General features: G+C 40.9%; 1 protein-coding gene across 6 annotated transcripts in view; it reads right to left on the reverse strand.

Annotated features, from left to right (window-relative positions):
* Window positions 1–15,450, reverse strand: part of HIVEP2 (HIVEP zinc finger 2) — a 191,660-nt gene that overhangs the window by 16,512 nt on the left and 159,698 nt on the right. For 5 of the 6 annotated variants that reach the window (XM_041743275.1, XM_041743271.1, XM_041743273.1 and 2 more), the window contains exons 3-6: window positions 14,227–14,321; window positions 7,702–7,746; window positions 1,252–6,788; window positions 80–234 (exon numbers count right to left, since the gene is read on the reverse strand). In XM_041743275.1, the coding sequence (XP_041599209.1) occupies window positions 80–234; window positions 1,252–6,405 (5,309 nt within the window). In that variant the 5' untranslated portion in view covers window positions 6,406–6,788; window positions 7,702–7,746; window positions 14,227–14,321. Of the gene's footprint in view, window positions 1–79; window positions 235–1,251; window positions 6,789–7,701; window positions 7,859–14,226; window positions 14,322–15,450 lie in introns of all 6 variants that reach the window. The other variant, XM_041743276.1, reaches the window with a different exon arrangement.

Raw genomic sequence — 15,450 nt, forward strand, 5'->3', positions numbered from 1 at the left:
TTATTTCCATCTGTACATTCGTGATTGCTTGCTCTGATCTAGGACTGAATATTTCACACATGCACGTATGTTTCCTTACCCTCCTTCAAAGATTTTAATTCGGATTGGCTCTGTTTGTTTGGATCCAATATCTTTATCTCCATGAATATCTCCTTTCCCTCTTTCTTTTAAGATATTTCCAACTAGTTTCCTCTCTAGTTTGCTGCCAAATAAAAAGGATGCATCAGGTTTCATCTGTAGAACAAAAGAGAGAATCATTTCATATGATTTCTCTAAGACATAGGAGAAGCCCACACATTCTGCTCTTCTCTGATCTCTGAAAATTAGCCTAAATTCCATGCTAAAAGGCCATGGCCCAGTTACATGAAATAAGGGACACTAGAGATAAAATCAGAGAAGAATGACAGCTTTTATGGAGTCATTCGACATTTTATTTAAAAAAATACTCCTCTGTTGGCACTTATTCTGTGCAACACTAATAAAAACAGAAAACATGTTCTATATTCTGAAGTAGCAATGAAAACAATAATAATTAAGGACATATTTTCAAAAATTGTTGAAGGTAAATGGTAATAGGATTAAGTAACATATATTTATAAATCTTCTATTTGTTTCATTACTAATTTAGCAAAAATTCCAAAGTGTCCCTGTTAGCATTTTTGTAATTTTACAGATAAGGTATTAATTGTTCATGTAGGACCAAACCAAAAAATCACTTGGAAAAATGAATTTTTTGAGAGAGAAATAAAGAAAATGCATTTTAGTAAAAAATATTGCTAGTGGGAACATGGAAGCAAGATTGTCAGAAGGTCCACTCTGAAGTTTGCAAAGCTCAGTTATGACATCTGCACACCTCCTTCCCCATCCTTCCTCTGTGGGAATGTGTCCATTCCCACATTCATGGTGTTCTACGTCCTGTACCCACATTTTAAAATCCCCTGAATTCCTCATATCAAAAGAAAATTTGATCTGCTAGGTCACTAACATAGGCCAGAAAGGAGAAGAACCCAAAGGAATTGAGTCCCAGTAGTAGAATTTCATGGCTCCTGGATGAAGAAGAGACTTCCCCATGACCTAGTTCATGGTCAGTGGCTTCTTCTCTTACCAGGGAAGGGAAACCAGCATTGCAGAGGGTGCCCTCAACTCTGACCTTCATTTCACTTGCATGTTTTAGACCTTACGTCCTTCACTATGTACTCTGTTCAGTGAGCAAATGCACACTACAGTGCTTTTAGAAATGGTATTCATTACCTGAGCAAACTGCTTCCAAGCACTCGATGATGTAAGCTTGCCAGTTCCAGGCCTGTGCATAGCAGCCAGAGTATAAATTTCTGCAGTGATTTTTTGCTTGGACCTCAGAAGAGCCAGAGTGGTCTTGGTGTTCAATCCCGATGGGTTTGGGTTACAGGAACTAATGCACCATGAAGCATAAACTGAGGATTTGAAGGTGGCCTGTTGCACATAATTGGGTTTTGTATAATTCAAGAAGCACCAACTCACAGTAGTTGTTGTCCGCAGACTAGGGAACTGAAGAATCTGCTGGAAATCTGCCACATCCGTGAAAAGAAGAGTTGAGTTTGCCATTTTCCTGCTTGGGCCAGAAGCCATGTGCACCAGCATGCCAACAGGCAGCTTCTGGCCCTTTCCTTGTTCTTCAAGCTGACTGTCTCCTGGTGGCAACAAGTTGCTCTGTGGGCTCATGCTCATGTCAGATGCTGTCTCATCAATATCAAGTTCATCTGAGGACTCTCTGCTTTCAGAAGGCCCACTGGACTTCTGGCCTAGAGAGGGTGCCCTGGAGTTGGGCGGGAATGGCTCCCTCAAGGGCATGCTGGCAGATGGATGGTCTTGAGATGAGGAAGGGGACAGTGAGGAGAAAGAAGATGACCCTGACTGCAAGCCATCCTTTGGCTCAGAAGCACAGCCTTGTCGAACCAGCTGGGGTTTCTGTGGGCGGGACATATCCTTCTTGATGTCTGAGCTGGTTAGCTCCACGGCGCTGAGTTCCTCCACAATCTGTCCATACATCTTTTCTTCTTTGACCCTTTTCTGCTGCTTTGTTTCCATGAAGAGTTCTAGGCTGCTTGCTGGAGAGAGCATACGCTTGCTACCTCCCAGGGTGGCCACACTGTCAGAGGTGGAAGGTAAACATAAGGGAATGGAGGATTCTAAGCCGAGGGGTAAGGTCTGAGGTACTTTCCAAATGGGGTATTTTTCTAAGCCTGCATGCTGCCCCAGCACCTGGGCGATGTTGAATCCTATTCCTTGCATGGTCGCATTGGTCACCAGTGTTCTCTGGGTAGTATTCTCATCAACTTTGCAGATGACAATTGCAGGACTGTTCTGCCCAAGTATCTGAGAAATGCTTGTGTACATGACGCTCCCATAGGATGGGACGTGGGTCTGGATCCTAACAGGCACCACTGTTCCAGGTAAGGACTGCAAAGGCCCAGCACTTGCTGAGGCAAAATCTTCCTGAAGAACCTGCTCAGAGGGAGTATCAGGTGACTTGGTGCTTGGGTCTGATGGAAACTTTGGAAGAATGTTCTTTGAGTGTAGCCCTGATGTTCCTGAATAACATGGGTAAGTTTGCTCTTTTGTGTGTGCATAATCAGCAGGTTTCTTTCCAGTGTGCTCTGCAACATGCTCTAAGGGATAGCCAGGATGGATTTCTGCCTGGAAAGAAGGCTTGCCATAGCTCTTCTGAGGGTGCTGCACAAGGGGATGTGGGAAATGTGCCTGCCACCAGGGAGGCTGCTGAGCTGGCAAATGAACCATACAGACGGTAGGATATGGAAACTGAAACAAGGCATTCTGGATTGGAGAAAATGGAATAGTCTCTTGATGTGGAAATAAATGCGGCTGTTCAGACAAGTGCTTGCTTGCAATGTAGGATGTTGGCTGTAGCAAGGGATTTCTTAGAGACTCCTGACTGTCCATGTGCATGATCTGTTGTTGGGCCAAGTGGAGCGGTCCAGAGCTCAGCTGGGCACAAGGACCCACCACCTGTTTCCCGGGGTCCTCTGCCTGGAGAGGAGGCAGGACAGAGGTAGGGGCGTGGTGCCATGCGGCCCTGAGGCCAGCGTGCAGGTGCTCCATGTGCTCCTGCTTTACACTCAGATCTGCCCCAGCCTCACCCTGGGCAATCTCCGGGGAGCCGCTGAAGGAAGCTTGCCGCACCAGAAAGCATTTCTTCCTCTCCCGTGATGGAGATGATGTGGTGGCCGAGGCCCCTGCCACGGGAGCATGGGACAGATTTCCATAATCGAATGATTTGCTCCGGATTTCTGGGACTTCGGCTGGATGAGGACAAGGCATCTGCTCGGACGAGCAGCGCCGCATCTCTTTTTGGTGGTGGTGGCCTGGAACAGACAAGGAGTATGAACCAGCAGGGACAGTCAAAAACTCGGAATGCTTCCCAAACTCATCTTGCTTAGGCGGTGCAGCAAGCTTAATGGTATCCTCTCTTTCAAAAGACATTGAAAAACTGGAGCTGTGGGACAAGTTGCTTTCCTGACTAGGGCTGCGGGAGAGACCTGTGCCTGTGGATTCAAAGCTGGATTCCCCTGAAGAGTGCTCCATATCTGCAAGCCGCAAACGCTTCTTCTTGGGTGGCAACTTCTCAGCTGGGAGCTGGGAAAGGGTCTCACTTCTCTGGGGCCACTGAAATTCTTCCACAGGCTTTTCTGGCTCTTTACCCTGGGTGTCTTTCTCCTTCTCTGGTTTATCAGGCTCCTCAGTCACTCGGATCTCAGGAACCTGAATGTTGTGCTGGCGAACTAGCCTGGGCTGTGCGTGGTAGGACTGCTGCTGCGCCGGCTGGGAAGGGGATGGCTTCCCCCCACTTTCAGCACTGTCTGCTGGTGGAGCCCACTCTGGACTCACCGGGGCTTCGGAAATCTCACTGTCACAGGTCTCAGAAGGTGAAGAGGCTTTATCCTGTATGCTAGCCACCAGCTCAGCTGACTCAGACCTTTCAAATGAATTGGGTCGGCTCAGCGAGTTTGTGTGCTGAATGACAGAAATCACATTTCCCGGAGGTTTTCTGCTCCCTAGCTCTGACATCTTGTCTGAATCAGTGGCCGAGGGTGACTCCTCAGACCCAAGAGATGGGCTTCCAGATTGGAGTTGGGGCCGACATGGGTCAAAGCGCTCAGAGTGACCATGAGAAGGGTTCTCGTGTCCAGACATGGCGAAACTACTTCTCATGCCTTCCTGCATCTGCAATTTGGGGTCATAATCTGAAGCCATGATGCCCATGGGAGTGCTCACAATGCTGCTGCAAATCATGGGGGTGTCCTCCTCATCTCCTACGCTCTTCTCTTTCCGGCGCTTTCTATTTTCACATGTAGTTCCATACATGGTTGGCATTCCCTGCAACGGCACCGAGGGATCCATAAAATATTCACCCCCGTGTTTTAAAGAGCCTAAGCAGGAAATGTCCTCCCACTTCTTGTAGGGTTTCCGGCAGACATCATAGTCATACCCCATTCGGTCCCCAGAAATCAACTTCTTTTCCTTCAAGGATAAGCTTGTGATACTCTTTGACATCCTGCCATGGTGTTCTGCCTCCACGTGCCCCTCTTGTACCGAAGGCAGCTCAAATGCAGCTTGTCTTCTTAACATGCGCTGAGGGGGTATTCCTACAGTCCCTGGATAGAATACATCATCAGAACCCGTCATCCTTTCATCAAATGAGTGACTTCCTCTTAAAGAAGGAGGAATACTTAGATTTGTTGCTGAAGAAGTTGGCATTGAGTTGCTTCTAATAAGGGGTGAAGCGTCCACAGGAGCTTCTAAGAGAATTGGGTTGCTGCCTTGGACATTTGCAGGAAAAAGCTTTCCTTCATTCCTGATTCCTTCATTCCTGATAGATGACGGAATAGCCTGGGATTGTCTGGATTCACTGTTGAATTTCGTGGATTTCAGCATGCTTGTTTGACTGGGGTCGATGTCCCCCTTGCTTGGGATCAGCTGTGAAACCGGATCTTCAAACATCTTAACATCTAACCGGGTGTTGACGTGAGGCAACGATTCCATCACGCCCTTCCTCCCCATTGTGGCACGCTCCTGGCTTGCGGTTGTAACACTGAGTGTATTTCTGGGACTAAGCCGACAGTATTTTCCAAAGATGATTTCTTCATAAGACTTTGCATTTGTGTTTGGAGGGCTTATTTGCTGCTCCGCACTTTCGGAGCGAGAAAAGTAACCAGAGTCAGTGCTTCCTTTACTGTGCGGGCTCAGGAGGTTTAGAGATGGCTCAGAATCTTGTCCTTTTTTCTCCGACAGTCTTAGTGCAAGTTTCTGTTTAACTGTGTGAGAATCATCAGGCTTAGTATTTAGAGATGGATTTGATAGCATATCAGAGCCCAGATACTGAGAGCTTTCATTAGGTAAAGGAATCCCACTTTTGGGGATAATCAAAATCGGCACTTTCATTGGCCCTCCCAGTGATTCTTCCAATGACCCATGATAGCCACCTCTGCTGGCAATATCCAACGGGATTGGTGGGCCAGGACTCATTTTCTCAGAAGCCTCCACAAATAAAGAGCTCTCCTCATCTGTGTCTGTGCTCTGCTCACCGTCTGAATGTATTTCTGCTTCTACATCAATAAAACCAGCCTCTAGGTCCAATTTAGATACAGCTGACTCTGTGAAAGGGACTAATCCTGCCTTAATTGCATGGGCATGTGACTTCCTGTGCTTATACAAATTGCTCTTTGTCTTGAAAGAGAAACCACAAGGTATACATGGATATGGCCGCTCACCGGTATGGGACCTGATGTGTTTTTTCAGTACACTGGGTTTGGCACACGCCCTGCTGCAGTAGGGGCAAATGTATTTGCCGGGCTTTTTGGGTTTGTGCTCTTTCTTGTGAGCATCTTCTGCCTGTTCGATACTTTTCTGAGAGTATTGGCTATAAGCGGGGTTCAGACTCGAAATCTTTTTTCTAGGGTAACCACCACTGTGGCCATGGAGAGGAAAAGAAAATAAGTCTTCAGAGGCAACAGATGGCAAAGGGCCAGGGAAAAGCCACGGAGGGCCTTCAAGGCTCTGATGTGGCTTGTTGCTGTGCATGACCCCCTGTGGCAATGAGTGCTGAGGGAAAGAGAGTGAATGTTGGCATGAATAGGGACTCGGGCGATGGGGCGGGTATTGCTTCTCCGTGACTTGCTGTGCCACATCACTAGGGGAGGCCAGTTTCCCAGAACCAAAAAGTTGTGCTGATGCTGTGTCTCCAATTTGCTCAGGATCTATTTGTGGTTGCCGCTGTCCTTCTTGACTGCCAAAAGTGGTCATCTTAATAACAGCCGATTGTTCCTGTCTCCATCTACCTGACACCTTGTCAGTTTCTCCAGACCTTGAGGTAGCTGTTTGTCCTAGAGCTGTGTCCCCAGTGTCCATTTTGTTACAAGGTCTTAAGCACTAGTTCACTTGAAAGCCAGGCAGACTCATGGAGTATCTTCAAAGCTGTGCTTTTCAAAGCTTGCTTACTTCCATGTTCCAGGGTGTCTGCAAACTTGCCGAGTGCTCCTTCTCTTTGGAACCTTCCACATCCACCCCGTGGTCTTACGGGCATCAGATGGTAATGTCCTTGGACCAGAGCTATAACACAGTTCTCTCCATTGTAGAAACGTCCATCCAAAAGCTAAGTGCAAATCTAGAAAGATTTCTTATGACATTTGAATATTTTCAACCAGCATGAAATTGGGATGAATAATCTGGGAGAAATTTTGCCCATCAACTAGAGCAAAGTTTAATTGCCAGTTTCACTGAGATAAAATGATCTAGAAGAAAAAGAAATGCAAAGAGATTGTCATAACAGTTATCAAGTTAAAAGCCAAAACCAATCCCAAATAGCCAGCCTGACAATTGGAAAAATTGAAACTGATTTTTACTCTGAGGAATATTTTTTTAAAAAAGATTTATTTATTTACTTGAGCACAGACAGCATGAGCAGGAGGGCCAGAGGGAAAGGGAGAGAGAGAGAATCTCAAGCTGTCTCCCTACTGAGCACAGAGCCCAATGTAGGACTCGATCTTGTGACCCTAATATTACAAACTGAGATAAAACCAAAGAGTCAACAGGCTCAGCCACCCAGGTGCTCTTCCAAGGAATACTTTTTATAGCTGTTACATTTATCACAATTAAAGGATATTAATTTCAAACATGGCATAAGTCATAAGCATAAATTTCTTCAATGCTTTAATGTTGGTCATCCTTTTAAATACACCTTAATTTTGGTTAGAAAAGTATTTAAGAGAAAGCTTTGGGTAGATATTATTTATAAAATCATAGGATTTTTAAAAGTCTTTGTTAAAATAAATTTAGAGCTATTTCTAACCGACTTGTGTGACTTGCATGCTTAAATGTACTACATATTTCTCTAGACAGATTTTATAGATTAATATACATATGCATACATATATTTTATATGTAAAATAGATATATGTAAAGTATATTTTAAGGATTTCAATACGTATTTTTACATATATGGATATTTATATTAACATACAATACAGATATATTTTATAGATTAAAACTGGTGATTAGCAGAGATAGCCTAAGGCTATAAGAATTAAAGGTTGTTCCAGAACTTTGGAAAAGGCAGGAAAGTGCATCCAAATAAATAATTCTAAAACCTTCATAATATGAAAAACAAAACATATTTTGGGGACAGTTTAAAAATGTAATGATTACCTGATTGGTGTAGCATTCTTATGGACATGATTGTCTTGACGCTTCCTGGGTAGAAAACAAACGCAGTTAGGAAAAATTGTTCCATGAAACCACAACATGGATGTATATGAGGGTCAATTTAAAGTTCACATACATAGGGCTCACAATGCAATGTGCCCTAGGAAAAAAACATTAATCAGTAGCTGCTTTGAATACACCGTGCTAAAGCAGTAAACTTTATACAGACACTGTGTCCAAAAATAACTGAAAGAGAAAAAAATTGCAAAAAATTTAGAGTAGTATTTTCCAATATATTCTGATATATCAAAGCATCTTAGTTTTTTTTGACACAATTTGCTTGGTTCTAATTCCTTAATTTTTTAAAAAATATTTTATTTATTTATTTGAGAGAGTGCAAGCACAAGCTGCGGGAGAGGCAGAAGGAGAGGGAGAAGCAGACTCCCCGATGAGTGGGGAGCCCCATTATGGGGCTCTATCTTAGGACCTTGGGATCCTGAACTGAGCCAAAGTCAGATGCGCTTAACTGACTGAGTCACCCAGATGTCCCTAATTCCTCAAATATTAAAAAGTTGAAAATAGCAGGGGGTTTTATTGAACCTATAGGTTTGCACATTTAAGTTTACATCACAACACATCAAGGAGTTCTCCCAGATGGCCCTTAATGGCTCAGGGAAACTTGACAACTTAGAAACAATTAGATTTTAAGTGAACACTCGTCTTCCATAAGCAAATGGCCACTGTCATACCCAGAGGAGTCTGAGAACTTCAGTGCTCAACTGTATCAATGATAATGAAAACTGAGATGCTTCCCTGATAGGCAGGCTGGCAGTGCTTATCAAAGTAAGAAAGCACATGCACTTCAGCCCAGAAATTCCACTGCTGGAAATTTGTCCTTACAGATGTACCTGCACAATAAAAAGGTTGAAACTTAAAAAAAAAAAAAAAAAAGAGTGAGGGGAGGGGCAGAGGGAGAAAGAGAAGCAGGCACCCCACTGAGTGCAGAGGCCTAAAGTAGGGGGCTTGATCCTAGGATCCTGAGATCATGACCCAGGCCAGAGTCAGACGCTTACCTGACTGATGCAGGAAGATATGCATACAAGGACTGCTGAAATAAAATATGACTCCATCATAAAACTTAGCCATTAAAAAAAAAATAGAGCAAAAAATACCCATAATAGCAACTCATCCAGAAGATAGTAACATTGCATGTTAAAACTGAAAAACCAAACCAAACCAAACCAAACAAAACAAAACAAAAACCCAAAAAACTCATTGCACCCTAGAATGCATTTGACAATCCCATTTGTATATAAGAGATACAGGTGATAAACAGAGAATTTCTACAGGGATGTCAAACAACTTTTAAGTCTAGTTAAATTAAATTGCATAAATAGAATCAGGGAGTCAGAAGTGGGGAGGAAAGAAATTTCTTACAACTTTTGGTACTTTTAGTTTCTTTTTCTTTCCTTTTGCTGAGGTATGTGTGTGTGTGTGTGGGGGGGTGAGGGCAAGAGAGAGAGAGGAGAGAGAGAATCTCAAATCTTAGTGAGTGGAATTCAAATCACAATCCTGGGATCATGACCTGAGTCGAATGAAATCTAGAGTTGGGCACTCAACCGACTGAGCCACCAGGCACCCCTTGTTTCTTTTTAACATGAGCATATTCACCTTTTAATAAAATATTGGTTAAGAAAAAGGATGTCACCATGCAAATGTACTGCAATTTCCCAAACTAAAACTCAAGTGCTGGTCTTGCTTCCATGTCCAACTCGCCCCTAATACAAACTGTGGTTGTGATGACAGTGACAGCAGGTGCACTCAGGAAGGGGACAGCACATGGGAATCCCCACAGGAACAGTAAGTCTTTTGGGTGAGAAATCAGTAGCCCCCAGATATTTATAGCAAGACATCTGTAATCGAAAGTTTCTTCTGCTAAGAGCCAGAAATTTGCAAAGCAGTAGCTGGAAAAACTAAACAATAAGCATCTTAACTTTGGTTTGCTGGGAAGTTTTACTATTGCATTGAATTTTTCCCCCATAATGATCTTCCTCTGCGTCCCTTTATAGGTAATAAGACAAAACCTGAAAGAGAAGTAATGGCCTCATAATACTGTAATGCAAATTTACTTCCATCAGTTAGAGCAACTGTGCTAACAAGAAGAATATGCAATGCCAAACCCAAATTGACTGCATTTTTTCTTAGTTAGATACATATTTAAGGTTTATTTAGACACAACCACCATCAGAATTTTTTAAAGGTGAATAGCATCCTCCAGAATGGAAATACAGTGTATTTTCAATTCAACAGGAACATTTGTGAGTCTTTCCTTAACTAGGAACAGAGCTTGAACTGAATAATTTCTAAGTTACTTTTCATATGTAATATTTTACAAGACACTGATCTGTGTGCACAGATCAGTGCTAGCAATAACAGTGATAATGCTTGGGTGTTTATTATGCATTTACTATATGCCAGATACTGGTTGGTACACAGCTTCATATACGTTACCTTATTTACTCTTCATGACAACTCTATGCAATACATGTGATTATACCTATTTTATAGTGAAGGATGATCCTTAGGGAGGTAGACTGTCAGAACCAGAATCAAACCCAGGTTTGGCTCACTTCTAAGCCTACAAGGTCTCCCCTCTCTCATCCACCTCTGCTATTTAATTTCTGTGTTATACAGTAGTAAATTAAAACCATTATATCCTAGACAACACATATACAATTCTTATTCACTAAGAACATATTGTAAAAAAGAGATGTACAAATTAAATTCACATAAAGGCAATACTATTTTTCTCTTAAAGAATGAACTAGAAGATGTAGAAAAGTGACATATATAAGATTCAAAACCTGGTATTTCATGGTCAGAACAAAATTCCCTAGAACACGTAGTTGATTGTGGGATTTAAATTTTAGGAAAAGACTCTAATCAGAAAAAGTCAAATTGGGGCACCTGGGTGGCACTGTGGTTGAGCAACTGTCTTTGGCTCAGGTCATGATCCTGGGATCCTGGGATCGAGTCCCACATCAGGCTCCCCACAGGGATCCTGCTTCTCCCTCTGCCTATGTCTCTGCCTCTCTCTGTGTATCTTTCATGAATAAATAAATAAAGTCTTTTTTTTTTAAAGTCAAATCTACCATTTTACTTAAAAATAAAATTTTAAGAATCAATTTTGCTGACAGTCATATAGGATCATCCTATATTCCAATAGTATTTATTATACAATAAAATCTCAAAATTCAAAACTTTGATCCCACTCAAAAGCCAGCTTCTGCCAGGGAAACCTCTTCCTTTTACATCTCTATGACAAGCAAGCCTACCTAAGATGTCCTATCTTTTTAACATGAAATCAGATGATTGCTTGAGTCACACTCCCTACTCCAGATCACACAGAGGACCTTCTGTATGTATCTGAGTTAGAGGTCTCAGCAGGCCTGAGGATCCCTCTGGTCTCAATGTCTAACTTTTCACTTCAGTGTAAAGCTTAAGAATCATGAGAGAATTGGAAATGCTTCCTCTTTCACATGCGCCTTTTACGTTAGATTTTAAACATAGTTGATATTATAGTATTTCTCTTCAATACCAGCCTTGGAGAGGCTTCAAATAACGGCTATCCATAAAATCACTTTCCTTCTTCCAGTTTCTGAGGCATATGGAGACAACTATAGAGGGGAGAAAACATGAGTGATGGCTCCTTGGAGGAATATACTGATCATATTCTTGAACCATTAAAAATGTGGACTCCTTTTCATTAATCTCTTGTCTACAATGGTTTTATCTTGGAAATAGGAAAAAATACCCATGTAAATTGTGTGTACTGTAGATCTGCTATTGGTTTGTCCCTTTAAAACCAAACAGGATTTGGGAGTGTTCTACAGTCTCTTTGCTGCTCCCCTCAACTTTCAATCAGGAGAAGAACTCACTTTTAAAATCTTAAGGCTTTCTGGGCACCTGGATTGCTTAGTTGGTTGAGCATCTGCCTTCGGCTAAGGTTATAATCCCAGGGTCTTGGGATCAAGCCCCTCACTGGGCTCTGTGTTCTGTGGGAGCCTGCTTCTCCCTCTGCCTCTGCTTGCTGCTCCCCCTGCCACTACTCTCTTTCTGTGTCAAATAAATAAATAAAATCTTAAAAAATAATAAAATAAAATTTAAGGTTTTCAAAGTTGAATCCAAGACACAATGATAACATTCGTCTTTTTTTCTTAGATTATACTTTTACTGAGCAATCTATCAATAATGGTAAAGTACTGAGCTTGTGTTTTATTGTTTAAATGTATGAAAATGCTTATTAATGGGGAAATAGTTTCTTTGGACCTCATAATATTATCACAACCTTGTATATACCTGCAGTTTTAGTTGCATCTTCTCAATACGGATTTACTTGGCACCATAAAAGACACAGTAATGTGGTTAATTATAGCTATATTTCCTTTCTACCATGTAGATATATCTCATTTTTCATATTCCTAAATATATGTTAAAAATAAATTTCCAGTTTTCCCAATCAATTGATATGTTTAAAAAATGTAATATTAGAGCAATCCTCATATGTAAAAAAAGAAAAAAAAAACCAGCCAGTTATTTCATTCTGTGAGATTTCTTTTTATGGTAACCAAACCCACACAGAATCATTTTTGGCACCCATTGCCAACAAAGGAGAGATATTCCAAATACAATTTCACATTCACATTTAAAATTTTCCCAGTATCTTTGAGTGCTACGAAAGGAGGGAGATACTTTGTTGGAGAATATGACTCTGGGGTTTCCTGTGGCTGGTGCCCCAGCCTGTAGGAGTCCTTCAGGCAGTAAAGACAGGCATTGTCTGGCAGCTTAAGCACATTTTTCAGAGGGGGATCGTGTTGAAAAAGATATTATCCTCTGCATGGCTATTACATAAAAGAGTTGCCAGTTTTCTAAAAGTGTGCCCTCTCCTTTGGCCACTCTTCATAGTCCCACTCAAATAAATTTGGCACCCAGTTAAATAATTTCCTCAGACAGGCCTTGAAAGGAAAGGCACAGAAACAGCCTCCCGTATAGACCTCAACAGAGGTCTCTTCAGGATAACAGCTGGGTGGGATTGGCAGAAAGGCAGACTTGCTCTGCAGTTGAATAAAGGCTTACAGTATCCAGGGTTGTCAATCTGGGATCTTTTGCTTAGAAAAACACTATCTTAGAAAAAAGCTTTACCTCAGGAAATTAATCATTACTTGAGTGGTGGCAAAAGTCAAGTGCGCATCAAATAATAACATCCTAAATAATAATAGTATAAAATGACTGGCAACAAACACCACCTTTCTACTTCCAAAATTTTAGCAATAAAACATTTTCAAAAATCAAAATGGTTATTTGGTCTTTTTTCAGAATTGGGGGAATATTATGCTTATAAACAAATATACACATCTTAAAATAGCAATTACTGAATAAAACTTCAGAAGCCATTTCCATATATTTGCTTTTTAAATGCCAGAGATCAATTACCAAATATTTTAAGAAATACATGAGCATCTCAGGGCACAATGATGGTCTCACAAATCACTACCACATAGGAGGACTGGATAAGGGAAAAAAAGATCTACAAAAAAACCGTGACCATTGCCAGAGTCCAGCTGAATACAGACTTATTTCCACAGGATGATTAAAAAAAGGCACCATCCTGAGAGCCAAATTCATTATAAATGCTTCTTTTATTAGTAAAAATCCCCATAACAACCTTAGTTCTCCCTAAAATAAGCAAATTGCCAATACGAGGTGGATACTTTATATTATATAAAACTCTGCCAAGCAATTGAGAGTACTTTTGGAAAAAAGTAAAAATATTTTGATGAATACCCTCTAATTTGACATACGTTAAAATCCAATTTGATATTTAAAAGCTAATGGAAAACTAAACTATATTTTTTTCCACACTCGCTACACTGAGGGTATGATTGCAGATGTTTGTATCATTTGCATATTTAGTCAAGGCATTTATGACTTATTTTGACTGCAGCCTACTACTTTCATATTTTGTTCAAAAAGTTTTTTGCAATTTTTTTATAATTGTGGTTTTGTTTCCCCCGTTGTATAGCCAAAGTAATTAGGATTCACTAAGTAGAATTTTAAATAAAAATAAACTTTGCCAGAAACAAATTCTCTTAAATGAAGCTATCTCCATTTGGGGAATTATAATTAAAACTGGTTTGCAGGACACCTGGGTGGCTCAGTGGTTGAGCACCTGCCTTTGGCTCAGTCGTGATCCAGGGGTCCTAGGATCTAGTCCCACATCAGGCTCCCTTCATGGAGCCTGCTTCTGCCGAGAGACACAGAGGTGTCTCTCATGAATAAATTAAAAAAAAACTGATTTGCAAAACAACTTTCACAACACTTTTCTCTCTAGAGGGCATACACACTGTTTCCTCCCAGATTTAATGACAAAAAAAGTTGGTTTACATATGGGTACATGGCATGCCAAAGCTGCTTTTCAAGTTAAATGTAAAAACAGTTATAGTAAAGTAATAAATTTTAGTTATTAACCTGTTATCCACATATCAAAAAACAGCATCACAACCATTAATACTTTCCACGATGCCGACTCTCCCCACAGGAACTCATGCACAACTTCGGGGAACCTGAAAAATGAACAAGAAGATTTTTTAAATGATGGTACTTGTAGCCAGTTTAAGAGGCATGCTTATTCTTCATTCACAGAAACTGCTTTCCTTGAGGAAAGAAAATTTGGAAGAGGATCTCTCAAGAAGACATTTTTTTTTTCCAAAGAAAAAAATTTCCTTTCTTTTAACGTAGTTCAAATCTTTTAAACAAGTACTTGAATTCAAAAGAGAATTGCCTATACCAGCAAAAGTGAAGGCAATTAGGAAAATAATGGTAGAATTATAACTTAACATATTAGAGCTAGAAATTATGCCATGGCAGTGCATGACACAGTTCTGCCTTAAAGCTGAGATTCTCACAAAACTTCCTTTTGTGCATCAGCAACTAAACTCTACAGGACAAAGTCTCAGATAACCTTGTAGCGAATTCTTTTCTATAGTTTATTTCAGCAATGTTATGTTCTGTGCTAAAATTAATTTCTGAAATAAGAAGCCAAAACCAACCAAGTAAAATCCTTAGACTTAACAAGAAATAAAGAAAGGGACTTTCTCAGAATTAATATTTATCCAACTTTAATCCAAAGAAATGCATGGAAAGTCAGTCAAACTACTTAATCCAAATAGATTCATCAATCAACCATCTTGAGACAGTTATCTCCTACTATAAAAGGTCCATATAAAAATATTACTACACGATCCTTAGATGGTTTTTGTATATTTGTTCATTTTTTCAAATATTGCTTCTTCTTCCAGACAAGTTAATATCTCACAGGAAGAACTAAAGATTCAAGACATGGCAAAATGTGAATTAATCCAGTCCCACTTCATGTGAGCAAAGTGCTTGAAGGAAGTAGTTTGCTTTAACTACTCCACTCCCCACCTTTTCCACATCACCACAGTAGCACTTCAGGACACCCCGTGCACTTTGAGGCGTGAATCATTATATGCAAGTAGGCCCACTTGGTTCCTCAAAAGACACAAAAGGTACAAAAATAGCTCTGCAATTGAAGCAAGAACCTCCTCAGCAGCCAGATGAATGTGGGTGGTCAGATAAGATTCCGTTGCTGCAAAGGGCAAATTATTAAGCAAATGCTAGATTTATTTTCTTTTTTAAACTATGTTCTTCTTGCCTCAAATCAACCATTTG

The sequence above is a fragment of the Vulpes lagopus genome, chromosome 2 (genome assembly GCF_018345385.1).
Source record: "Vulpes lagopus strain Blue_001 chromosome 2, ASM1834538v1, whole genome shotgun sequence".
Lineage (NCBI taxonomy): Eukaryota > Metazoa > Chordata > Mammalia > Carnivora > Canidae > Vulpes > Vulpes lagopus.